The sequence below is a fragment of the Eleutherodactylus coqui genome, chromosome 11, assembly GCF_035609145.1.
Source record: "Eleutherodactylus coqui strain aEleCoq1 chromosome 11, aEleCoq1.hap1, whole genome shotgun sequence".
NCBI classification, from domain to species: domain Eukaryota; kingdom Metazoa; phylum Chordata; class Amphibia; order Anura; family Eleutherodactylidae; genus Eleutherodactylus; species Eleutherodactylus coqui.
This window is the reverse complement of record NC_089847.1, coordinates 137787904-137815678: the sequence shown is the minus strand read 5'-3', so window position 1 is coordinate 137815678 and position 27775 is coordinate 137787904. Positions and strand designations below refer to the sequence as shown.

The 27775-nt window shown below is 45.3% G+C and overlaps 1 protein-coding gene across 1 annotated transcript in view; it reads left to right on the top strand.

Annotated features, from left to right (window-relative positions):
- Positions 1 to 15887, top strand: part of SWAP70 (switching B cell complex subunit SWAP70) — a 60919-nt gene extending 45032 nt beyond the window's left edge. Inside the window, exons 4-12 of the mRNA XM_066583643.1 lie at positions 2634 to 2861; positions 5393 to 5539; positions 5753 to 5861; positions 7361 to 7542; positions 7857 to 7964; positions 10381 to 10547; positions 11454 to 11652; positions 13521 to 13617; positions 15192 to 15887. Of these exons, the coding sequence (XP_066439740.1) occupies positions 2634 to 2861; positions 5393 to 5539; positions 5753 to 5861; positions 7361 to 7542; positions 7857 to 7964; positions 10381 to 10547; positions 11454 to 11652; positions 13521 to 13617; positions 15192 to 15307 (1353 nt within the window). The 3' untranslated portion in view covers positions 15308 to 15887. The remainder of the gene's footprint in view (positions 1 to 2633; positions 2862 to 5392; positions 5540 to 5752; positions 5862 to 7360; positions 7543 to 7856; positions 7965 to 10380; positions 10548 to 11453; positions 11653 to 13520; positions 13618 to 15191) is intronic.
- Positions 15888 to 27775: the final 11888 nt, after the last annotated feature.

Below are 27775 nucleotides of genomic sequence, written 5' to 3'. Positions count from 1 at the left end.
GACATGAAACCCCAAACTGACAGTCGGGGTGTAGCTGGAGGCTCAGGGGCCGGGGAGCAAACGTTCGCCCCCCCCCCTCCTCCCCCGTACCCGTACCTAGACCATACTACATGCAGCTGCAAAACACATTTACATACATGATCTGCTCCTTGGCATGACTCCTGTCCTGCACTACATGGAGATCTGCTTGTAGCCCCTCCGGCTGCGTAAATGGTCTTTGTTGCATTTATGAACAACAGTTAAAATAAGCTAATTGTGGATTTAAAGACGATACACTGCTTTTCATGGGTTTTTATTTCTGTATAAAGTTTACAATCATATAAGGGGAAACCCAGGTTATACCAGCATGCTCCATATCACTATATACAGGGGATGTATAACTTATACCAGCTGTACATATATAATTATATACAGGAGATACCCAGGTTATACCAGCATGCTCCATATCACTATATACAGGAGATGTATAACTTATACTAGCTGTACATATATAATGATATGGACAATATACCCAGGTTATACCAGCATTCTCCATATCACTATATACAGGAGATGTATAACCTATACCAGCTGTACATATATAATTATATACAGGAGTTACCCAGGTTATACCAGCATGCTCCATATCGCTATATGCAGGAGATGTATAACTTATATCAGCTGTACATATATAATTATATACAGGAGATACCCAGGTTATACCAGCATGCTCCATATCACTATATACAGGATGTATAACTCATACCAGCTGTACATATATAATTATATACAGGAGATCCCCAGGTTATACCAGCATGCTCCATATCGCTATATGCAGGAGATGTATAACTTATATCAGCTGTACATATATAATTATATACAGGAGATACCCAGGTTATACCAGCATGCTCCATATCACTATATACAGGGGATGTATAACTTATACCAGCTGTACATATATAATTATATACAGGAGATACCCAGGTTATACCAGCATGCTCCTTATCACTATATACAGGAGATGTATAACTTATACCAGCTGTACATATATAATTATATACAGGAGATACCCAGGTTATACCAGCATGCTCCATATCACTATATACAGGAGATGTATAACTTATACCAGCTGTACATATATAATTATATACAGGAGATACCCAGGTTATACCAGAATGCTCCATATCACTATATACAGGATGTATAACTCATACCAGCTGTACATATATAATTATATACAGGAGATCCCCAGGTTATACCAGCATGCTCCATATCACTATATACAGGATGTATAACTTATACCAGCTGTACATATATAATTATATACAGGGGATACCCAGGTTATACCAGCATGCTCCATATCACTATATACAGGAGATGTATAACGTGTACCAGCAGTACATATATAATTATATACAGGAGATACCCAGGTTATACCAGCATGCTTCATATCACTATATACAGGATGTATAACCTATACCAGCTGTACATATATAATTATATACAGGAGATACCCAGGTTATACCAGCATGCTCCATATCACTATATACAGGAGATCCCCAGGTTATACCAGCATGTGCCATATCACTATATACAGGATGTATAACTTATACCAGCTGTACATATATAATTATATACAGGAGATACCCAGGTTATACCAGCATGCTCCATATCACTATATACAGGATATATAGCCTATACTAGCTGTACATATATAATCATATAAGGAGATACCCAGGTTATACCAGCATGCTCCATATCACTATATACAGGAGAGGTATAACTTATACCAGCTGTACATATATAATTATAAACATGAGATACCCAGGTTATACCAGCATGCTTCATATCACTATATACAGGATGTATAACTTATACCAGCTGTACATATATAATTATATACAGAAGATACCCAGGTTATACCAGCATGGTCCATATCACTATATACAGGAGATGTATAACTTATACCAGCTGTACATATATGATTATATATAGGAGATACCCAGGTTATACCAGCATGCTCCATATCACTATATACAGGATGTATAACTTATACCAGCTGTACATATATAATTATATACAGGATATACCCAGGTTATACCAGCATGCTCCATATCACTATATACAGGGGATGTATAACTTATACCAGCTGTACATACTTCTGGAGTATAATACAGCATGTAAGGCCGCCTGCACACGAGCGGAAATCCCGCCGCGGGATTTCCGCCGCTGAAAGTTTGCATAGGAGTGCATTAAAATACGCACTCCTATGCAGACGGCCGCGGTTTGGCCGCGCGAAATCTCGCGCGGCAAACAAACCGCGGCATGTCCTAATTTTCTGCGGGGCACGCACTCACCCGGCCACCGGCTCCGGTCTGCGCATGCGCCGCCTCCACGGCAGCCGGCACATGAAAGAGCCGGGGCCGCCAGGCGCGGGTGAGCACGCGCTCGTCCCTGCAGGCGCTCGGGTCGGATCGCGCGGCGAGAATTCTCGCTGCCGGATCCGACATGCTCGTCTGCAGGCGGCCTTAGTCAGTAGAGGAGCAGTAATATAAGTACGCAGCGCCTCTGTATGTATGTGGACGGACTCTGTATCTGCTTATAATGGTGCTGAGAGGCTCTTCAGGGTTTAACAAGAAGTTGCTCCTTTGCAGATTGAGTATCTCCTGAAGAAGCTGACCGAGGCGATGGGCAGCGGGTGGCAGCAGGCCCTGTTCGAGGACTATAAGATCAGTCTCCACAACAAGCAGAAGGGACTATCTGTGTGGGAGCTGATCGAGCTGATCGGGAGCGGCCAGTTCAGTAAAGACACCGACTCCACCACCGTCTCCATGGCCATCAGCGAAGTGTTTAACGAGCTGGTGCTGGACGTCCTGAAGCAGGTGAGGCGGCCTGTACATCTGATCCTCGGGGACCCCAGGGGACGGCAGGCAGCCTTAGAGGGGAACTCCTCACCCTCCCCTGAGGAACGAAGAGCATTTCCCCTCACATCACAGAACCCCCCAGAGACCTCCTGGCGCCTGTACGCTTCTTGCATCTTCTGTTCAGCTGCTTCTTAGTCATATCTGATGCTGGGAAATTACGGTGGCTACAGATATGGCGGTCAGCCGGCGCTGCTCTCCGGGATGGTAAATCTGCTATATTACTCTGATAACTAGTCAGATGAGAAACACGGGTGACGACCAACATGGCGGCATTACTGCCCTCCAGGGGGCGCCACCTGCTGATATCAGGTGGTGATTTTCCTGGGGAGTCGTCTGGAATGTCTCACCCACCCATCCGAGAAGTAGAGACCACCATAAGGGCAGGAGAAGAATCGCACAAGTTCAGGGTGTTGGCGCTGCGCAGAAAACCCATGTGATGTATTAACCCATTGTTTCCAACGGGCCAACTAACATGGGAGTCTTTCCTTTCTCGAAAAAATGAAGCAAATGTTCCATTTTCGGGCGACTTCCCGGAAGTCTCGCCCATTAATGCCGTTATTATTAATGCCGTGCGATCTTCAGAAGTATGCCTATTGAAAAAAAAAATTCATATACGTGAAAACCGCGTGAGATTTGCCCGTTCAGTGATGCGATATTCATGCAGATTGCATCACACTCACATAGAATATCGCAACTTTACCAGCATGATGTCCGTCCGGGGTTCAGTCCACCTGAATCACAAGGCTGATGGCCCATAAATGGGGGGGCTTCTAGGCCCTGCAGGTCTGGGATATAAGGGATAGGGGGTCCACCTGTGGTTTAGGACATTTACCTGCACAGGTGGAGGGATGGAGGTCTGTGGCGGCTTCCACAGAGGGGTCCAACCATGAAGGGTCTTGCCCTGTGGCTATACAGAAAACCACCTGAGTTGGCAGCAAGCCTGCAGGTTCTGCACAGCTCCTGGCTCAGGATTTCTTTCTGTGTAGCTCTGGCGCCCTCTGCTGGTGGAATTCACAAACTACAGCCTGATTGTTCAGGATCGCCAAACCATTATAGAGCCGGATTCACAGGGGTGTATTTGTGATTAAATATTTTGCAGAAAACAGAACTTATTGATTTCAATGGGTTCTTTCATAAGCTCTTATTTTGCGCGCCCAATTGCCACTCACAAAAGAAAAAAAGCACGATGCTCTATTTTTCTGCGTATTTGTGCAGGAAAAGAACGCATCTGGCAAATAATTTGGCCATTTGAACGGCATATTTTTTTTCCCACTTGTGCACAACTCGCGCATTTAAAGAGTGCAGTAAACAACACGGTTCAATGTGGAAGTTTGCATCTGTCATTCCGCAAAAACACGTGGAAATACGCTCAAGCCGATCTCACATGACCGGATTTGAATTGCGGATTTCGTGATCCCTGGTAGAATGCAGGCATTGTAAGGCACGCCTTTTTCGAATTTTCCTTAACACTCACAGATAGGAATTTACATATTCTACGAGCAGAAGAAAAATCGCGGCATGCTCCGTTTTACCGCAGACGTGCGACCTTATTGCATATGGGCTGTGGGTGCCCGCAACAGCGCTAAATGACAGCATGGGAAATACGAACAGACCAAAAGCCCTGCACTGAGCACGACTGCCTGTGAGTCGCTGCGGTCATACGAATACGGTAAAGTGCCGTACAGCGGGTCACCGGCCGGGCTCGCCTGCGGAATCCAACCGGCTCGTGTGAAGGTGGCCTAAACATGCTGCAGTCCTGTAGTGTGTATGGTGCCGGCTCAGGGCCCGATTCACTCCATACCCAGCGGCTATCAGCTGTTTCTGACAGCTTTACAGTAACTGCCGCAATCATAGGTAGCCCTGATGGTGGTCGAAGCTAACCATACAGCGAACCAACCGCAGTCCATCGGCACTCCCCACAGTGCAATGCAGGGAACCATTGGCTAGCATAGCGGCCCAGAGCTTACTTAAGTCCCCCAGGGCTGCCACACATATCTGAGGCAGCATGAAAAATCACTGTATACTGCAATACTGCGGTATTACAGTATATAGTACAAATCGATCAAATGATCACAAGTTTACGTCCCTTGTTGGGACTAAATAAAAGTGTACAAAAAATGTTAATAATTTTTTTTTCAACCCCCTTTCCCATTTTTCCTACAAAAAACCCGTTTACAGTTACCCCCCCCCCCCCACATTCGGTATCACCGTGTACATAAAGGTCTGAACTATTATAATATCACTATTTATCCCGCACGCAGAAGGCTGAAGAAGAGAAAAAAAGTAGAGTCAGGATCGGGACTTTTTTTTGTTTTTCTTTGGAATCCTGGCTCCAAAAAATTGAGTAAAAGGATGTATTTACCCCAAAATGGTGCTAATAAAAACTACCGCTTGCTCCACAAAAATTGAGCGTGAAAGGCCCCGCGTGCCGCAATAATGAACCGTGTTCTAAGCGCTCAACCCTTCTGCCGTCTTGTTCTTCGCCATAGGGTTATCTGTGGAAGAAAGGTCACAAGCGGAAGAACTGGACGGAGCGCTGGTTTGTCCTGAAGCCCAACGTCATGTCGTATTATGTCAGCGAGGATCTGAAGGACAAGAAGGGAGACATCATCCTGGATGGGAATTGCTGCGTGGAGGTAACATGGTGGCAGTTACTCAATGGTTCTAAGAGCGCAGCCGCAGGCGATAACATTTTGCGCCCTTCTATAGTCTCTGCCCTATAGTATCTAGAATGTTAGAACTGCAGTAAAGACTGACACAGCAGTGGAGGAAGGGCACAAAATCTTATACTTGGCTACCATTCAGCCTGGTGACCCCTTTATTCTGACCGCACTGTGATTGTTTTGCAGTCGCTGCCAGACAGAGATGGCAAGAAATGTCTGTTCCTTGTGAAATGTGTCGAGAAAAGCTACGAGATCAGCGCCTCCGACAAGAAGAAGAAGCAGGAGTGGATCCAAGGTGAGACGAGGCGCGCAGGAACCTGCTTCTGTTAAAGGGGCTTCCTGGGACTGCAAAAACATGGTTGCTTTCCTCCAGAAACGGCGCCACATCTGACTATGGGTTGTGTTCGGTAATGCAGCTCAGCTTCGTTAAAGTGAATGGAGCCAAGATGCAATACCAGGCACGACCCAAGGTCAGGTGTGGCGCTGTTTCTGGAAGAAAGCAACCATGTTTTGGAAATCCTGGATAACCCTTTTAAAAGGACTCTGTGCTGCAGCTCTAAACTCTCTTCTGTTACCTCTCTAATCAGGAGGACCCCCTTATGTCACTTCTGTAATGGGGGAACCCCTTCTGTTATCTCTGTAATCGGGGGACCCTTTTTGTTACCCCTGTAGTCAGGGGACACTCTTCTGCCACGTCTGTAATCAGAAGACCCCCTTAATAACGCATATGAAAAGAAACTGGAAAGTAACACTTTCTGATACACTTTGTTACAATTTCTCACCTCTTTCAAGATCTCTACTTGCTGCCAGTGAATGTTAATATTCCTTTTCTCAAAACATGAAACTCCAGCCTGAACTGATACATCTCACAGCAGAGCGTTTGCTACAGTTGTATCCAGTCTATACAATAATCCATGGGCGAAGCCAACACCTCTCTTCTCTTCTGATGTTTGCTACAATGTATCAGTGCAGGTAGCATGTATCATTCTGGGGTCCACACCGGATTATCTAGACTAGATACATTGGAACAAACACCTCAGCTGTGAGAAGTATCAGGTCTGTACAGGTTTTTAGCATCTGGATGTAAGAAGAAATGAATAGCCACATTCACCAACAGCAAGCAGAGATCTTATAAATGGGGATTAATGGAAACACAAAGGGGCAGATTTACTGGAGTGTTATAGGCCGGACCGTCCAGGTAAAGACTGTGCCAGCGTGATCTGCGACAAATGTATGAAGAGCTTACCACCCTCTTAAACATTGAGTTCCTTTTCACGCATCTGTGCGCCAAATCTGTAATGAAAGTCGGCTCTGAGTTGGCGCGGATTTCAGCTATAATTTACGCTAATTACATAAATTATAGCACCGCTGTAGCAGAGCCAACATGGAAGTTTGGCGCTCTGCGTTGATTGCCGGTGCCGCGTATCCACATTATGCTAATTATGTAGCGGTACTGAGCCACTAATTAACAGCGTAGCGCAGCTAAATCCGTAAACCTGATGACCCGCAAGTGGCCACGCCCACCAAGCACGGTCCGCATTTTTTAAAAAGTGATGTTGTTTAGCAAAAAGTAGCCATTTTGCTGTATAATATTATGCGCCAAATTGTGTGATTTTTATGTCAGAAATCTCGTGCCGGCCGTTTAATGAATGAGCCCCAAAGTTTTCGTGACACCAGAAGCCCCTTTTTCGCCAGCTTTGGGCGCCCCCTCATTAATTCTGGTAGCTGGGGTCTCTCAGCGTCCGGGATCTCGCAGCGTCCGGAGTCACACGGTCAGTTTGTGCCTCTCTGCAGATGTTCAGACGGTTGTCAACCTGAGGAAGATGGGGGTCTCCTCGCCGCACAGAGACGCGCAACAGAAGAGAAAAGCGCTGCGCCAAAAGCTCCAAGCCGAGCAAGAGGAGATGGAGAGGAAGATGAAGGAGCTGCAGACGTCCAATGAGATGAAGCAGCTAGAACTGGAGCAAGTGCGCATGGTAAGAGCGCCGAGGTACGAGGCTCCGGGTGCCTCACTGCACAGCGGGATTCTGTTTCGCACTTGGGGTCTTTATTCGGGGTCTTCCAGCCACCTAATCTCTACTGATCTCAGAAATGGCTGCAGCGACTCCGACTTGTCGCATAGGTTACCTTCACCATACTGGAAGGGGGTCACTTACTTTAGTGCTTACATAGACCTCTACCTCCTGCCCAGCTGCTTTGTCGTAGGGTCGCTGTCCCTTTAAGAAGTAAAGACTTTTTTCGTAGTTTGGTCAAACTTCATAGTTTTCTTGTTTTTTGTTTTTTTTTGCAGCAACTGAAGGAGGCGGCAGCCCGGGCGGCGCTGGAGGAGAAGAAACGCCATGACACCCACATAGAGCTGCAGGACCACTTCAGAGAGGAGCTGGAGCGCGAACAGATGGTACTGCGGTGGCGGGACGTTACATACTGTATATTACATGTAGCACGCGGCAGCGCTGGGCGCCTCTCCCATCCATCAATTCTGAGACTGGATGAGCACTTAAAGGGTCACTCCACTCTTAAAGGGGTTGTACAACAACTCCCTTTTATCATCTCTGAGATCCCCACCTCCTGAGAATGGGGGTTCTGCTTCCACCGTCCTCACTGCACTCATCACTGACAGTTGGCCTCCAGTGATCAGTAAGAACACCAATCCCCACTGTTAACCCCTTACGTGCCGTGATCAATGTTCATTGTGGCATGGAAAGGTTTCATGGAGGGAGGTCACTCCCTCTGTGATTTTATCGTCCCTCCACTGTGTAGTCGTGAGGACTAATGGGTTGCCATAGCAACCGGGCCTTAGTCAGTGTCATCCGGGTCTGCCATGGCCTGTCACCACTATGATAAGTGATACACTGCAGTACTTCTATACTACACTGCATTATTATTAGAGTGATCATAGCATCACAGGATCAACGGGCTCTACACGAAAAAAAGTAGGAAAAAAACCTTCTTTGCACACTTCTCTTGTTTAAAAAAAAAACAAGAAAAAAAACCCAAGTTTGGTGTCGTTGCATCTGTAATGATGGTACAATAAGTTGAACACGCTTTAATCCTGCACAGAAAATGCTGTAAGAAAAAAACGAAAAAACCCCAGAGCCAAAATAAAGTTATGAACGCAGCGATTTAAGCAAAAATAAATTCCACCCTCAAAAAAAGGTTTTTATTGTGCAAAAGTGGAAAAAAAAATATCTGTATCTAATTTTAGCCCCGTGGTGATCGCAGTGACCCTCCGAACGAATGGAGCTGGTCATTCATGCTGCATGATTGGCACTGTAAAAAATGGCAGAATTGATGTCCTTTTTTTTTCCCCGGCCCTCCAAAAAAAAATTAGGAAAAGTTTCACAATACATAATATGCACCCAAAATTGGTACAAACACACTACAGCCCCCGTGCGGCCGCGCCATGTGAAAATGATTTAAAAAAAAAACGTATTAGAAAAAATAACATAAGTTTTGCTTTTTGAAAAGCGGAGATGAAAATCCCCCAAACAATCATCGTGTCCTCATGGCCAAAATATGCCACATCACTAAGGGGTTAACGCAGTGATGGCGAACCTTTTCGGAAGCTTTCGCACGGGTGACACAATCACACGATTTTCTCGCAATGTGACCGCGCTGCAAGTCACATGTCTGTGAGGCCGATGCCTTCCTACGGGCTCCTTCAGTTCAGCCATGTTTTGTAAGCTGCTACACTGCGAGAAAAAAAATTGCGGGTTGCTGAATATTGTGGCATTTTGCGATGTTTTGTAGCCCAGGTTTCCCTATGGAGCCTCCTTTGTGTTGCATCACACTAAATCCTACTGTAAAAACCCTAAAATAAGGCCTATCTGAATACCCCCCCTTCCTCCCAAATAACATAATACATCACCTAACAGGCACTGTCTGCTCCGCTCCGCCCCGCGTCTCCTCTGCAGCTCCGACACACTTGCTTGTAGTTCTCAGTCAGTGCTTCCTGGTCAGGGGGTTCATAAATCTCGCCTCCAGGAAGCACTGGCTCTGATTGGTTCTCGAGCACCACGACTCAGCCAATCACTGCAGCGCTCGATGAACCAATCACAGCCAGACTATCGGTCCTGTCGGAGGATCGCTACTTCCCCAAAGTGATGCGAGGCGTTTTTGATGCAAAAATGCATCACATCCGCTGGGAAATTGCACATTGGCGAGCACGATATCGCACTCACCCGTGTGAAATTAGCCTAAGGCAAACTTTGCCCTCCAGTGCTGTGATTGGCTGTCACTAATGACGCCCTCGGGACCAGTGAGGTTGACGGTATCTGAACAGCACGCTGTAAGGTTCATCTGCTGTAGGAAGCTGCGATCGCCTGCTATGGCAGAACTTCAATTTACGTGGCTGATGCACAGAGCGCAGACGGTTCGGACCTAAATTTACTGCGGTTGGGCGTAATGTAGTTAAGAGGCCATCCATGCATCATAGAACGAGTCTCCCCTGAAGCCTGTTAGATTACAGATATCATTTATGCCAATTTCTCCCGTGAAGGACAGCGCATGTGACGGGCACAGCGGGCCACGCCTCCTGTCCTTGGGCTCTGCCCACTTTTAAAAAGTATGATGAGGCTGGCATAAGCCATCAAAAAGTTCCCATTTTCACACTTTACTTGTGCCAATATTGCAACTTTTTGATGCCAGATTCTGGCGGAATCCATTTGATAAAGAACTCCTTGGTGCGTGCATTTATATCTCGGCTCACCCCTTACCTTGCGGGTAAGAATTGGCAGCATCAGATCAATGAGTAGCCCTGTACGTGACCCGCATTTCGCCGCTGTCACCTGAGCGTCGCTCTTTCTACCTTATAGATCCGACAAGAGATGGAACAGAAGGTGGCGCAGAAATCCTCGGAGTTAGAGCAATACTTAAAGCGAGTGCGAGAGCTGGAGGAAATGTATCATCGTCTGCAGGAGGCTCTGGATGATGAGAAGCAGGCGCGCCTCGAGGAGGAGAAAGCCCGGCTTCTGCAGACTAGGTGAGGGATCTACCGGGCTTTGCGTAGAAAAGCTTGGAGGAAATGTGTGCAGCAATGGTTTCCATTGGGAAGGGAACAGATTGTGGCCTCCCTATCTACATTGGTCATGGGGTGAGGATTAAAGCCTGTTTCACACGGGCTACAAAGTCATCGCTATAACACGCATGTATGTGAAGCTGATGGTTTCCAATGGGTTCTCTCAGGCTACAAACATCCCTCATGTGAAAGAACCCGTTGGAAACCATGGGCTTCACATACATACGTTCTGTAGCTATGATTATGTAGCCCGTGTGGAAGAGGCCTAAGCCCTCCCTTGAAAATAAGCCCTAACTGCAGTAAATAAAAAAACTAAAAATAATAATACATCACCTATGAGGTGGTGTCATCTCCAGTATCATCTTCTCCACTTAGGCTCCCCAGCACTCGTCTTCAGTCTTCTGCCAGCCCTTCCTGGATTGGAGGATCAAAATCTCTGCCTCCTGGAAGGGCTGGCTGTGATTGGTTCACAAGCCCCAAACAACAAATACTGCTGGCCTCCTTCATAAGGACCAGGGCTAGTATAAGCCAGGACTTGTTGCGATATTTGCGATGGGGCTGAGTCTCCTTTATGCACTTCCTGTTTGCAATTTTTTTTAAAAATGGCCGCCTGAACTACACAGAGAATAACAATATCTTTGTAAGTAACAGAAATGCAGAGTCCGGACTGCGGCGGCCGCTCCAACTCCTGACGTTTAATATCTGCCAACTTTTGGGAATTGGGGGAAAATCCCCTTTAAGTGGCTGTATATACAGTAAAGGCTATTCACGGCACCATGGCTGTAAATGAGAAGATTCTGGGATTCTCCACCAGCTGTGGGATGCTCCCATAGAAGGATGCCACCTAATATGTGTTTCTGCCACTTCTAGACTCTTGGAAGCGGAAGCCACAAAGAGGGCGATGCTGGAAAATCTGCACAGAGAGCAGGAAATGATGATCAAGATGACGGAGGCCGAGAAGAAGGAACTGGAGACCATGCAGGAGCTGAAGGAGAAAGCCCTGCAGGAGGCCATGCAGCAGCTCGAGCAGCTGGAAAAGGAGCGGATTGCAGCTCTGGAGCAATATGAGGTAATTTTCCTTTAGGGCCGACACTAACAATATTCGATAAAGCTGAGGATCCAGCTCTGCAGTGTTGTCAGGACCTCAGCTAGAGAGCACAACAGTCACTCCCATTGAACAGACTTGAGTCTCACAATATGTACAGCTCAATGCCAATGTGATGCCATAAAGCTCCATATTTACATTAGGAAGGTGTTAAGGTTGTGCATCTGGGACCTGTGGTTCTACAGGCTTACTTGTGCACACCTTCACAGGTAGGGCTAATTGAGCTTGCTGGGTGTGGTATTCTCCACCAGCCAATCCCTCTTGTCTGCTGCAGATAAATACCAGTAAGCCTTTGGGAGAGATTTCTGGTCATTTTAGTTCTTCACTGTTAATCCCACTCAGAGCTGGTGTGTGCGTGCTTGTCTGTAGCGTCCCTCTCCTCCCCTGAAGACGGTCTGGACACCTGCTGTCCCTCCCCTCCTTGTGTTCTGGGGTGCGTGCATTGTGTAGTGTGTGGTACGGTGACCCCACAGGTTTCTCCCTATCCCTGGACAGGTGCGGCCCCCAGATGTCTGATGTCCTATGTGTGTCAGATGGGTGATGCCTGACACTGTTCCCTATGTCAGCACGGTGGCGGACTCTCTATTCCCTGGTGTGAGGACACTTGGACTGACTATGGTTTACCATCTGTATGCATGTGAGCTCTGGGTGGGGTTCCTGTTATATGTATGCGCAACCATGTATGTTGGTGTGAACAGTGACATGTGTTATGTCTGTGCAGGTGTCCAGACATGTGCTCTATGTGCGGTCCTTTCCTGTGTTCAGGGTGTGTGAACAGTGTTGTGTTCTGTGTGTTTTGTGCATTTCTCCAGGTTCCTGATCACGGATAGCCAGCTCCTAGATGAAGACAGTGGGGCCGACCTTATCAGGACGATTACCCCGCTTTTAGGCAGGGGTTCCCCACTTTCCCTGATTAGTAAGGGACAGGGGTCCGTCCATCTCAGCCTGGAGAGGTGCAATTGGGCCATGCAAATACTAGGTGTGAGTGTTTGCGGTTTTAAAAGGACACAATCCCGCGTGCGTTCTGAGGCGTGGCGCTTTAGTGCGCCGAGCGAATGTAACCGACGGGAACCCACTGGCTCTTTCTGACTTTCAGTAAAACAAGACTCAACACGCAGGGCATGTCTGGGGGAATTTAATATGGCAGAAACCACACTCTATCTACAGACAATACGCCAGGGAGCCCAACGTCAATTGCAGCACTACAAAATTCCCCATGAAATGCCTAGGCCCTTGCCTGCTGCTTTCGGCCACGATTTTAGTCAAGCTACACCTGTTGCCTGACTCTAATGCCCGCTGTCAGCCACAAGCCTTTTTCCGTCCTCCGGGCACCGTTAACACAGTGAATGTGGGTGGAGCGGCCGGAGATTCGTCCTTACGCTGCCTCCATTCATAGGTGGACTGCCTGTTTACACGAGCCGATAGACGCTTGGCTTTAGAGACACTTGTAAGTAAGCGACTCCAACAAGTGAGTAGTCCCTCACTCGGTGCTCCGTCGGCGGTTGTGTGCACACGGGATCATTATCACCTAAACTTGCTGTTTCCAGCGGTTATTCAGGCAATAATTGCTCCATGTAAAGGTACCTTCAGACTTGTTGGCTGGAGTTGGAGGACACTTGGCCCGACTCCTCTCCCACCCCCAACCTTATATGTCCATTCCTCATGTGCGCGCAAGTGGTCCCTCCTCATGAGTCCTTGTTCTTTGCCGCCCCTCGATGCTCTTTGTGTTTTTTCTAACTTCAGGAACAGTTTCATCCATCGACCTGTCTGTTTTCTGGGTCTACTTGTTCACATCTCTTTAATCCAACATTCTCTTTCCTTTCCTACTGCAGCACATTAAATGTAACCTGGAAATGGCAACTAGTAAGACAAGAAGCTGGAAGGATAAGGTGGCACAGCACGAGGGGTTAATCCGATTAATACAGCCAGGTGAGTGAATAAGGACCGCTTATCCAGTCTGGACAAGGTGATGGGGAGGGGTGGTCAGCTGTAAGAAGGTAGTTGCTTAGCTTTGCTACTTAAGTTTTCAGGGTCGTTATACCTGGGATCACGTTACTTAAAGTTGCCCTCCCAAAGCAACTTGATTTTAGATAACAAAGGAACCTTTATGGTCCAGTGTTTCCCAACTCCAGTCCTCAGGGAGCGGCAACAGGTCATGTTTTCAGGATTTTCTCAGTGTTGCACAGGTGATGTAATTATTGTTGGTGCCTTAGACATTCCCACAGGTCGTCTTACTATAAGATATCCTGAAAACATGACCTGTTGGGGGCGCTGAGGACTTGAGTTGAGAAACACTGGACCATAGAATAGAGTCCTGGTGGAGGTGGTCACTTGAGTTGTCTTAGGTCCTAAAATTTTGGGTAGACAGTTGTAACCTGAGTGGAGGACAAGGCTGAGCCTGGAAGAGGACGTTGGAGTATTCTTTTAAATTTAGAATCGGCAATAAGGCTCCCAGGATCTCATGTGATCGAATTAATTACCGATAATCATTGGAAAAAGCACAAGAGACATCTGCTGTGTGAAGTGTGGCAAGCCGGGGGTTACTCGCCTCTTGAATCACCGACCTCTCCGTCCAGATTTGGGCACCTCACGTGTAAAAAAAAAAAAACAAAACAAAAAACACTTCAGAGACAGGAACTTCCTTAAATATGGTGCCTGCCAGTTTAATTCCACATCACAGCAAACATGAAAGATGCAACAGCAGACTTGGACAGCACATAATGTCCAGGGTTCACAACTCACGGGGTCTCCGTCACTAATCTTGCCTGGGGCGTCTAGAAGGTGGTCTGCGCTGGACTTCAGGCTCTCAGTCCTGGTGGCTGCTCCTACAGTCTCTGTGGCTAGCAGCCAGCTTTCTGCTCCCTGAGTGTGACAGGAACTGATCCTTTTATCTCACCTCCTGCCACATCCACAAGTGTTGTCTCTCTCTTCAGGTATCAGAATGCCTGTGTATCACACTCTGCAGGCTATTCTATACACTGCATTCTTACAGAAGTCACTAGTGTACTCTTTCTGAGGGCTGGCTCAGTGCTAGCTTTGTTAATAGTGCAAAGTAGAACAAAGGAATACATAGTGGTCCAATCACAAAAGACAACACCCTAAGTTATACCATATTGCATAAAAGTTTAGTAGTAACGAGTGAATACATAATTAACTACATTGTCAAGAGTAAGGGGTGTGACTAAATATGGTCTCCAGGAAACCCTCAAGCCCTCAGCATCAAGGACACACCGCTTTTGCAAGCTTCGGACTAAACTGTATTGACCCTTGAATTACAAGTGTAGCACAGGTCATCTTAATATTTTCGCAAGGACTTGTACTAAGACCTTACATAGAGGGCCTTGTGAATATTTTTTCGTGAGATCCACCTCTATCTCATAGTAAAGTAATGACTGCTCTGACATCAGTGATGACAGCTCCTTGCTGACGCCAAACGTTCGTTATTATTGGCTCTTTGACGTTTTTGGATACTTTTATCACTAAAACCTTAATGTCTCTTTCAGGCTCTAAAAACCCTGGGCTCATCACAAACTGGGGCCCGGCGTCCTTCACCCAAGGGGAACTCCAGGAACGGGAAAAAAACTGGCAAGAAAAAAAGAACACCACCAGCTTGGAGTAGTAATGGACGGGACCGTGTGGTGCAAGAAGCACAAGACATAATGGTGTTAGGAATTAGACAACCTGAAGCTCCAGGAGAACTTTTTGAGTTTAGAATTTTAATGTGTCCTTAAATTTTGAAGTTTTTATCATAAAAAAAAGGGACGGGGCTGGTAAGAATAGATCCGTAGCCAACCGGGTCATCTGCCCAACCTTATCTGTCCAACTGGATCTATGGATATGTGTAAAAATAACCTTCTGGCAACCTAGAGCTCCACCCCAACCTAGAGCTCCACCCCAACCTAGAGCTCCAACCGGAGCCGCATGAACCTCAGACCAACCCTGCTCATTCGTCATCCGTCTCAGGATTGCTGAACTTCTAATTTGGACGAGTTGAATGATGAGACTTTCTGAAGGACAAAATGGCATCAGAACTTAACCCTCACACTAGATTGGTGGACCATCTTATCTTCGTTATGGCGTTCATCTCATTTGCTTTATTTTTTTAATTTTCCACTGGGATATAAGATGATGAAAGTCCAATTGTAGAATGAACCTGATCTGCCATAGGCGTCTCCATAAAGTGTCATTTATACAAAGAATTTGAATGGTTTTCTTCTTTCGTGAATTTTGGTACCTTTTTCGGCACAGCCGCTCACATGGTCCCATTTTCTACAGTTGTATACTAATGATTATTTGTTCGATTATATTAAAGGGGTTGTCCAGGGCTTTTGTGGGGGCTTCTCCTTATCGATGACCTGTCCTGAGGATAGGTCATTAGTTTATATGCGAGGGTCCACCACTTGGAATCCCCACCGATCAGCTGGGTCTGTAGTGCAGTGGCCAAGTTTGTGTATTGCAGGCGCATCTTCTGTTGAATTCAATGCATTACCAACCTAGGCCGCTGTACTACAGACAACACAATCTGCCCTGTGCACAATGACAGCGGTGCTGGTAATCAGCCAAGCCGATCATCTATTGATGACCGATCCTGATGATACGTCATCAATAGAAAAATATAAATCACAAAAGTCCCGACCAGCCCCTTTAATTTGAACCAGACCAACTCATTGCAATAATGGGGGAACTTTGCTGGGCCCAGGTTCTCATATAATAATGAACCCCTAATACAACAGGGCCGCAGCAGAAGCCAATGCCACGTGGGGTTCTTTTGTTGATTCACTGTAAACCAGGGGTGAATTACACCCTGATCACAGTCCCATTATTAGGCTTTTTATGTAACTCTCGTGTTTCAGCTTGGTGCAGAAATACTGAACATTTGGTCACTCGGGAGTTAATCTGAATTCTACAATCTAATTTCTTTTGCTTCATCTCTGGCGATTTGATTTGATCAGATAACTAGTAATTATGTGATGTCTCTTGGGGTCATGGAGAATAATGATAGGGATGAACCTGATGCCAAGTGTAATGATAGAGTGGAACGTGCTCACTATGTGAAGGGGGGGGGGGGGCATTTCCCTCGGGGCCCGACGTGAAGCTTCTACAATGTCCTATACAACGTGATACATTGTATGATACACATGACACAGTAATATACAATAACACATAAAGTGCTACATTCATCTTCATCCTTTTAGTGTAACTCAATGCTCATGGACCCCAAGGTGCAATCTGCGCCCGGCCCCCGCCTATCATGCTGTTGTTGTCTTTGGTGTTATCAGACACCAGCACCCGCTTACAGCTGTTACCTCTGCACCCCCTCTAAGGAAAAACCTTGAAAATTGAGTTATTTATTAAAGCAGTATTTCAGTTAGTGGATAAAATTATACATTTTCACCAATTCACTGGTTAAGTGAAAACTGGTAAATTGCTGGAGGTCCGACCACTGAGACCCCCAAGGATCCTAAGAATAGGGGTCCCTTGTCCTCGGTATTTCACAGTTCACAATCCTTTCTCCCATTTCTGTAATGTAGTGGCGAATGGGCAACTTGTTGCACATGCATGGCAGCGGCTCCATTCATTTCAATGGCATAGAAAGAGAGCAATTTGTCAGCCCCATTGAAATGAATGGAGCGGTGTTGCTCCATTCATTTCAATGGGACTGATGGAAATAGCTGAGTGCTGTGCTTTGATATTTCTGTCATCCCTTTTGAAGTGAATGGAGCCGCAGCCGTGCACACGCCCTGCCTTGTACAAAGAAAAGGATACAAACAGAACACTGGTTGCATTACCTGGACATGGCAGAAAGAGGGCGCTATCATCAGGTAACTGCCACATTCTTGAGGAGGCAGGTGGTCAAAACCCTTCCCAGTGACTGCAAAAGACCTGCCACAAGATCTGGTGGACCAGGGGCTGAAGTTTCTGATGGCACAGTAAGGCACATACTAAACACTGAAGATCTTTATGTCCGAACTCCAAGATATCACCTCCACTGACCCAAAAGCACAAGAGAAGTCTCCTCCAATATCCTCAAAACCATATAACTTAGCTACTGAAGTTTGGGGTTTGATGAACCAAGACTGGAACTTTCTGGGCCTCTGGGTCAGCAGTATGTCTGGAGGAGGAAGAATGAAGCAGACACTGATAAGACCCCTTGCCCATAGCAAAGCATGGTGGTGTCTCACTGATGCTTCGGGACTGGAAACCTGCAACATGTAGAGGACAAGATGGAGTCCATCAAGTATCAAGAAATCCCAGTAGGAAACGTCATGCTTTCCGTGTGGAAGCTGAAGCTTCCACATCATTGGAGCTTCCAACCAGACAACGATCCCAAGCATACAAGGTGCAAATATTATCACCATCCACATTATCTCTATACTGTTACTGGACAAAACCCGACTATAACAAGACCAACATTACGATGTAGGGGCCAAATATACCACCACATAGTGATAGACTGAAACCACTATGGTGTTGTTAAGGACCACTAGGTCACATTAACCTTTCAGGCCTTGGGTTCCAAATTAGTCCGTACCTGGATGCATCCCAGAAACCAAGAACTAAACACTCAGAGATAGTTATCAGTTCCCACAGATACGTAGAGTTGAGCCGCGGCAGATATACGGCTCACTCTGCTTAAGGCGTGCGTACACTGAGCGTTTATTGACTTGGTATAGTTCTAATACAGGAAAGGAATGCGTCATTAGTCACGGCATTAATCTCATTGGCAAACATTTAAGAATCATGCATTGTTCAGTAATAGCGTAACGTGAGAATATATGTGTCCTTCAAATGTTTATTCCTCCCGGACGTTATCTCGTCCTCCCTAGTCCTCCCTTGTATTCACTTTGTGATTCAGGTGGCTGTAGCACAGTCAGTTCCTTTGTCCAAGTCTCCGAATGGAGGTGTGGGAGGGCTTCTTCTGATAACAACTGCATCCAGACTTGGTTCTCATGAAAAAGAACAGAGACACATCATTAGACATTGTACCGTATCTCCTGCTCTAAAGTTATTTCTGCTTGAATTATTGTTTCACTACGGACAAGCTTATTTATATATTATAATGCTCCATTTTGTATCTAGCGGCCATTTTGAGACAGATTCTTTATTTTTTATGGATCTGTACCTTCTCAATCCCCCCTAGAAACTGTCTCAAAATAAACGATACTTTATTACTTCTACAGGACGGTGTAAGGTTTGCTTTCCCTATCTCTAGTTTATGGTCTATGCCCTACCTATCATTGTTGGTCAGCTGTCCAAGGGCTAATCCCTTCCCCGACAACTAATCCTAACTAATTAAACGTCAAGACCTAATAGACACAGAAGGGATCTACAACACACATGCTACTCTATTCTAATGGCTGGGAAACTAGAGTGGTCACCCCTGCTTCTGCTGAGACAGCTCCTTAAGGGGACAAATCGCTCTGTTGTATTATAGGCATATAGACATCGCCTGGGGTTTCCGCATCAACATATACGGGAACAATAGGCACCATTTGATCTGTAAGCTTAGCACAGGAGCGTCTTATGTGGGCACAATACAGACAGAAAGTAGCAGGAGTATGATAAGAGTAACCAGAATCCCTATTACTATCTGCATCAAGAATTGTTTCCATTGTCCGATCCATGCAAACCACTCATCCCAGGGGTTAGTTATCCCAGAATTACGCTTCAGCTCTTCTGACAATGTGGCCAATTTCTTTATTGCGATAGTCACTTTACCTGTGGGGCCTGTATTATCTGGAATATACGTACAGCAAGTTTCACCAATCATTTTACAAACACCACCTTTCTCGGCTAGTATCATATCCAGAGCCATTCGGTTCTGGAAAGTCATGGTGGCTGTGGGGCCTAATTGATCAGCAAGCCCTTGCAGTGCATCTCTTGTATAGTTCACGAACCTTTGTTGGTTGTAATATATATCAACTTTCTTATTTATGGTTACTATTCCAAACGGGGACTCAAATCCGGCCTTAACTTGATCCCTGGCTTTAAACTCATCTGGCACCCCCCATGGCACTCTGATTGCATATATATATATATATATATATATATATATATATATATATATATATATACATATATATATATATATATATACACACACATGTAGATCAAACGTGCCACCTGGATCGTCAATTTCTCTCTTAGCACGATGCGGTGTTGGATTCTCACCCTCAGTGTAGTCTTATTGATTGTATTAATTTGTTCTGATCCCTGAAACAGGGGGCTAGTGTACAGTAGTCAAAGGTGTATGTGGCTACTTGTGTGTGTTAGAGGAATTGGACCACAATGTCACTGTGACAGCCACTTCCGCCCAGGTCCCCAACCCTGCCCATAGCCTGTAAAGGATATGCAGGATCGTGAGTTCTGTGCTCCGGGACCCAGGGCCTTTTTGCAGTGCGAGGTGTGGATCCAAGTGGGCTTTCTTTCGAGCTTGACTGCAGTTGGGGTGGTGAGCAACGCCTGGTAGGGACCTTCAAACCGGGCTTTTTTCTCTCATACTTTTTCACATAGACTGTCACCTGGTTTCAGATTGTGACACTCGTCTGTAGGACCTGGGAGAAAAGCAGAGACTGCAGAATGCGTTATTGACAATTCCTTGGAGAGGCCTATGACAAAATTAACAAGAGAATCATTCCCCAAACTCTGCTACTGTTGTATGTACCCTCCGGAGAAAAAGAAAAACGAATGGAAGACACTCAATTCAAGATTTGCCCATTTCCTCCATTGCCTTTTGGATCTACTTTCCCCCTACTCCGCGGATGGTAGGGTGTGTGAAAAGCCTGGAATATACCCAGAGCAGACATGATATGTTGCATTATTTGACCTGTGAAGTGTGTACCTTTGTTTGACTTAATCACTTCCGGTGCCCCGTATCTGCTGATTACCTCATTCATGAGCTTCTGTGCGGTTACCTGCTTATTTACTTTGGTAACAGGGTAGGTCTCCGACCTGAAAAGAAATCAACAACAAGCACATATTCATACTTCCCAACAAGTGGGAGCTGAGTGTAGTCAATTTGCAATCTCTGAAATGGGTAGAGTATCCCCGGCAAGTGTGATGTGGCAAATTTACTTTTGCCCTGTTGCTTACGGCAAAGATCATGCAAAATTGGACAAATGATGCAGCAGCTACAGAAAACCCAGGAGCCACTCGTCCTCGTTCAAGCGACGACATCATTGCTGCTTTGAGAGGTGCGTCTTTCCGTGTGTCAGCTGGGCCATCATGGGGCGCAGGGACTGTAGTAGGCAAGTTCTGTTGACTGTTCGCCATACACCGTCTTGTTTCTGCTGCTCCCATATTTAGTCCATTTGTCTTTTTCTTCCTTTCTGGCTTGTAACTGTAAAGTCTTTAGCATATCAAAGTCCAAGTTTTTATCAATGTCCAAATTTTTATCAATGTCCAAAGTTTAGTCAAATTCGTCTTTTCTTCCACGGCTTGAGGGCCGCTGCTTTTGCTGTGTGGCCTGTGATGGCATTGTCTCTTGCTTCTCTGGTGTAGGAATTGGTGTGAGCTCTTCACTTTGTTAGGTAGAAGTAGGGCCTCCGTGAGACTCTGCACCGCTGCACCATTCTTAATTGGCTGTCCTGTTGAGGTAAAAAACTGTCTGGCCTTCCATGTTGGGCCGTAATCATGAGCTATGCCAAATGCATACCGGGAGTCAGTGTAAATGTTTGCCGTCTTACCTTCTGCCACTCTACACGCCTCAGTGAGGGCCTTCAGTTCCGCTTCTTGTGCTGTGACATGCGGAGGCATTCTGCTTTTAGGACATCTTGTTGTGTGACCACTGCATATCCAGTGTGGAGTCGTCCATCCTCACCCTGAGACCATCCATAAAAAACAACTCAAAATATGCATTGTTAACAAGGGGCTTTAGTAACCTTTCAAAACTTAAATTTTCTTGTTGCATCACTGCTAGTCAATCAGGCTGATATTCTATTTCAAATAGATCAGAACCTTGTTGGGAAAAACTTTGAAAATAGCTGATCTGCAATACCTAGATCCCCTATGCCTTCTCCTTCCCCCTGTGAACCAGGATACTCAATTGGAAGAAGAGTAGCCGGGTTCAAGGTAGTAGCAACATTGAAAAGAATGAAAAGAGCACATTGTAGTCGGATCTGACAGGCCAGAAATAAGTGCTTGGGTTGCACTTGCGTGTATATGCTCCGAATGACATGAGGGGTGAGGACCACTAGGGGGGGGGTGTAGTCCAATACCAACTCAGAAGATTTGTCAACCATTGCCTGTACTGTTGCCACCGCACAAACACATGAGGGAGCTCCTCGAGCCATTGGATCCAGCCTCATGGAGTAGTATCCAAGTGGTTGTCCTCTGTGCTTTTGTGTCAACACTGTCACCACCTGGCCAGAAAGTTCAGTACAGAAAAGAGTAAAGGGTAAAGTGTAGTTGGGAATACCCAAGGGTAGAGAGCTGCTTCAGGGGTGAGAGAAAAAAGAATGATTGAAAGATAGTCATAGAGTAGTTGCATAAGAGAGAAAACCGAGTGGATTGATGGGCGGCAGTATGAAACAAGGCCCAGAAAGGTGCGGAGTTTGGCAGCGGATGTAAGTACAGGTATGGCCGGGACAGCAGCCTTTTGTTCCTATGTCAGATGTCCAGTTCCTTGGGCTAAGCAATGACCCAGGAGAACAACCTTTGTTTTGCAGAACTGAAGTTTGTCTTTAGAGGCTTTACAGACATTTTCTGCAAGAAAAATTAACAGTGAAATTGTAGCCTGTTGGCAGGCTTCCAAATTATCAGCACAGACCACCTACATGCGGTAGATGTCTGGCTGACTCTTTAGCGTCTTTTCTGGACTGGAAAAAGAGGGGTGTTAGTTGGAGTAGTTAGTTTACAAAACTCTTCTGAACCGGCACCTGAGGTCTCAACCCATACCGATCCATCTGGTAAGAATTTGATGGATGCAGATAAGGCCTGTAAGATATCAGTGCCAATAACAGAGACATGAATTACAACAGCGCAGAATAATCTACAAACACCTATTAATATTTGGAATGTGATATTCTTCAAGCAAATTCATTATTAGTCTGATCCTGCCTGCAATGTCTCATCAAATTTGAGGAAACAAAAAACTTTTACTAGCTGCTCAAGATTCTCACCCCCTCCTTTGTGGATAAGAGCGGGATGACCCATTACGTACTTTTACATCACCCAGCTCCACCCCTTCGATACTGGCCGATCACGTCTTTCTTCACACTTTCATTTGAACTCCAGTCTTCCCATCCACATCACAAACAAGTAAAGTCTCATGCAGAAGGACACTTCTATCCCCAGTCAATATCTGCATCACACATCTTACATTCATCACAGTCCGAACACGGGTCACTAACTCATCCGTTCATGAGATCAAATCTGGCTCTCTTAGTCAAATGCCTATGAATTACCACACACACAATGTTTGCACTGTTACACAGTTCAGGAAATTGTGGATACATTGCACTAGGATGCACACTGTTCACACCAGGAGATAACGCGTATGATGCAACTGTCCTCATCTTGCATACAAATGCATTCAATCACTCCCACCCCTCCCTGGAATCAATCAAACTTTAACTGTTTGCAGTACTAGAGATGTACCCCAGATTCCACAACAACCACTTCATCACTAATATTTCTCATAAAAGGAACACACATTTAGCAATTACACACACGTCCAAGCAATCACAGAACTGACATTTACACAAAGAACAGCAAAAATATACCTTAGAATTCCTACCTTTCCTATTTTTAAGACAGTATCATTCACTAGATTCATTACGGGTTCTATTCTATTCAAGCAAACAAAGCTACTGTCCAGGGTTCTTCGCTCTAATCTTTGGCCTTGAGAAGCACACATTCCTTCTCTGCGAAGTCAAGGCTTTCACTTCAATCTCATTAAACTCTGAAGGGAAGGGGGGGGTGATAAGGGGGAACAGAGCTTTACACAAATCAAGTGTTAACCCTCTAGCCATTCCTATATATATATATATATATATATATATATATATATATATATATATATAACGTATTGACCCTCTCCTTCCTTCTGTAAGCTTTTCTACTGCTGTTTGCGATCCTAGCACCTATAGTGACCTTTCTTCTCAGCAGTATATGACTTATAAGATATGGACAACACGTACAGCAATGACACAATGTTAGGGCATTAAGACATACAGGACAGACAGCACGGTGGTTAATTGTCACATAATTGTCTGCAGACTCTGCATGAAATTGCTTCATGTCATAGGGGGACACAGACTAGAGGATTCCCTTTCTCCTCCATTTTCCCCCTTGCAAAGTGGAAAAGATTTTTCCAGCAACAGCTACATTTATGGGAAATTTTAAGCACAAACCTACTTGGGATGGGGGGGGGGGGGGGGGCTAAACACAGACTGCAGAACAGATAATCGGGAGGAGGCTATTTGCAGGCGGGATGAGGGGACTTGAATGTTTTTATGCAAAATTCAGAAAAGGCACTCGTCATTGCAGTACGCAGAATTGGTATGCCAGGTAAAAACATACATAGATGGGAGGTCAGAGGTCAACTCATTTCTGCTGCGGAGCTAAGATGACACCTGAGCGGCAGCTGAAGGTATTGTTATAGCAGATGCTAAAATGGCCGCTGGACTATGGCTGGCACTGAAATGGCCACCGAAGGCGTGGCCTGACTGGGCAATAGTGACGGGAGGGTCCAGGAATACTACATACTAGACACGTATCAAGATATATATCGACTGGTATTGGCCCCAATAACAACACAGCTATCTAGGGGCAGGGAAAAAAGGGAGAAAAACATCATGCATGACATGGCCGGGCCGGTGCCCTCAGATGGTGAAGAAGAACTGCCTTCCTTTGTCTTCAACTCAAAGCATATGAATAATCGCCATCTTGAAACTGCAACTTTCTTACTTCAACTTTACATGACTTACTGAAACATTTTTCTCTGCAAACTTGAGCAATCGTCTATCAACCAAATATCTTCATTATCTACTAACACACTTTTCCTTTTCTGTCTGTGACCCTGAACAGAGTCTAAAATCGACAGCCCCCACCTTTGCAGAACAGCTGTATGTTTGAATATGAACTATTCCCTGCATTTAAACTCATAAATAACACATGTGCTGGGACCTTCTGATGACGCCACATGTTCTGCATTTTCAACTCCTTCTCACTCGGGACAGTGTCAGTGGCGCGGGGTCTGGGGGCACCACAGTTAAAACAAGTTTCCCTCCGTTTTGGGTTTTGAATTCCACACCTTGTGCACATCCAATGTGGAACATCATCAGTCTTATCAGAGCCCTCGTATGGAGGCGGTCTGACAGGCTTACGGTACTTGTAAGACTTTACATGTTCTTCAATCCATTCTACTTCCTCATAACCTTCAGTTTTTAACTGTACAGAAACCTTATGCCACATTTCAGCGTCTTTCAATAAACCAGCATCATTCAGTGACCCTCTACACTTAATCAACATTTCTGACCACAATCCAGGTTGTAGCCTGCCACCAGACAGCATACCCACTATCTCACATAACTTCTTAACCTTCTTCACATACTCCCTCCCTCCTCTACATGACACCAAGTGGACAGGATCCAAAAGACCAGTAACACTGGACTTCTTAAAGAATTTCAACATGTTTCTAATATCCGAGCCCTTTTTCCACTGGAGGTCTGATGCCCTATGCTCAATCACGTGATGTTCAAAGACTTTCACGTCTGATGCCCTATGCTCAATCACCCCCTGGAACCTATGCTCATGGATATCTTTAAATACGCAATAAATTTGCAATAACAACTTAGGTACCTATATCTATCGATTCTGTCCCTTGGTGTCACTTAAGATTACCCAAGACCTGAGGTAACAACATCTATTGATGGCAGCTTAACAATTGTACATTGAAATAACGACTGACCGCAGGACAGACTACAATCAAACGTACCAAAACAGACCACGGTAGACATCATATATATGTATATATGTGACTTACCGTGCTGTATGGGGGTGATCAGTCCCCGGACTTTGGTACGGCTGATATAATCAATCCAGGTCTGTGTCGTAGTGCAATGGTTATTATCAGCGTCAATCAATAAAATCCTGCCGACTACGCCAGTTGTTAAGGACCACTAGGTCACATTAACCTTTCAGGCCTTGGGTTCCAAATTAGTCCGTACCTGAATGCATCCCAGAAACCAAGAACTAAACACTTAGAGATAGTTATCAGTTCCCACAGATACGTAGAGTTGAGCCGCGGCAGATATACGGCTCACTCTGCTTAAGGCGTGCGTACACTGAGCGTTTATTGACTTGGTATAGTTCTAATACACGGCATTAATCTCATTGGCAAACATTTAAGAATCATGCATTGTTCAGTAATAGCGTAACGTGAGAATATATGTGTCCTTCAAATGTTTATTCCTCCCGGACGTTATCTCGTCCTCCCTGGTCCTCCCTTGTATTCACTTTGTGATTCAGGTGGCTGTAGCACAGTCAGTTCCTTTGTCCAAGTCTCCGAATGGAGGTGTGGGAGGGCTTCTTCTGATAACAACTGCATCCAGACTTGGTTCTCATGAAAAAGAACAGACACATCATTAGACATTGTACCGTATCTCCTGCTCTAAAGTTATTTCTGCTTGAATTATTGTTTCACTACGCACAAGCTTATTTATATATTATAATGCTCCATTTTGTATCTAGCGGCCATTTTGAGACAGATTCTTTATTTTTTATGGATCTGTACCTTCTCAGTGTTAATGAAAAGACACGGCAAACCACCAAGACCAGTATTGCCCCCATACTATGAACATACGGTGGTAGATACAGATGTAGCATTTTTTTAAACTTCAATACTGTAGCATGCTATGTAGCAATTGTTATTAGACTACAATGCGCTACACAAATACCATAAGGTTCATAGTGCCAGCCTCAGGTTAGATGGCACCCTGTCTGGAATCGTATCATATATTAAAAAGCAATATACATATATTGCACTGATCAGCTGTCTGCTTGTTTTCTGCTTGTATAGAAAGTAGCAAGACAGTGGCATGTCCACAGCAGAACAGCTCAGTGGAAAAATACTGTACCAGAACCAATGTTATAAGCACAGTATCAGAACCAAGCTCAATACATAAATACAGTACCATAGCTAAACTCAGTACATAGCTGCAAAACTAGAACCAAGTTCAGTACATAAATCCAGCGCAAAATCAAGCTTGGTACAGAATACCTCACCAGAAACAAACTTAGTATATAGATGCAATACTAGAACAAAGCTCAGCACTAAATTACAGCACCAGAATCAAGTTCAGTACATAAGTTCAACTCCAGAACCAAGCTCATACTGTAATACAGCCCCAGAACCAGACTCATAACATACACAGTAGACAAAACAAAATTAACAAGGTCAAGAACCGCCCTAAATCCCAGATGTGCTTTCGAATCAGTAAGTGGAAGGAAGAAGTCCGCAGTCCGAAATTCTGAATTAAACACACTTTTATTGCTAGAATATACATACAGGAATAAGAGTTGTGCAATGCGATTCGAAGGAAGTTCCACTTCCTCTACATTCTCTAATCACTTTCTAAATTTTTTTTGTTTATACTCATATGGGGTGGATTCCACTCATGGAGTTTCATAGATGCTTTCGATCCTTGGATGTCCCAGTTAAGATGAGAGGTTCCCACAAAAAGTGGATTTATATTGCTTTCAATGCCATCTTGGATCGAGGTGTGACAGCCCTCCCTGTGGAGGATAGGCTGGACACACTGGGGAAGTCACCTTCACATAACATAATAAATGAGCGATTGGGCACTGATAGACTGACATCGGTGCCTTGGAATATCAAAGGTAAGGAGACAGAGCCAGAAAGAAGATGATTCATGTAACTCCACAAAACACACAGAGGAAGAAGATCATCAGGCCAGCCAGTCTGGAAACTAAGACGTGTGATTGCCTCCAGCCTACATCCGCCTGGTGCCTCCCTATAAGCCGGTGGCTGGCACTCTATACGTTCACATGCATGTAGTAAAGGCTGGCCATGAAGGTACTGAACAAACGTTTAGCACAATAAACTAATGTAGCTTGCCGAACC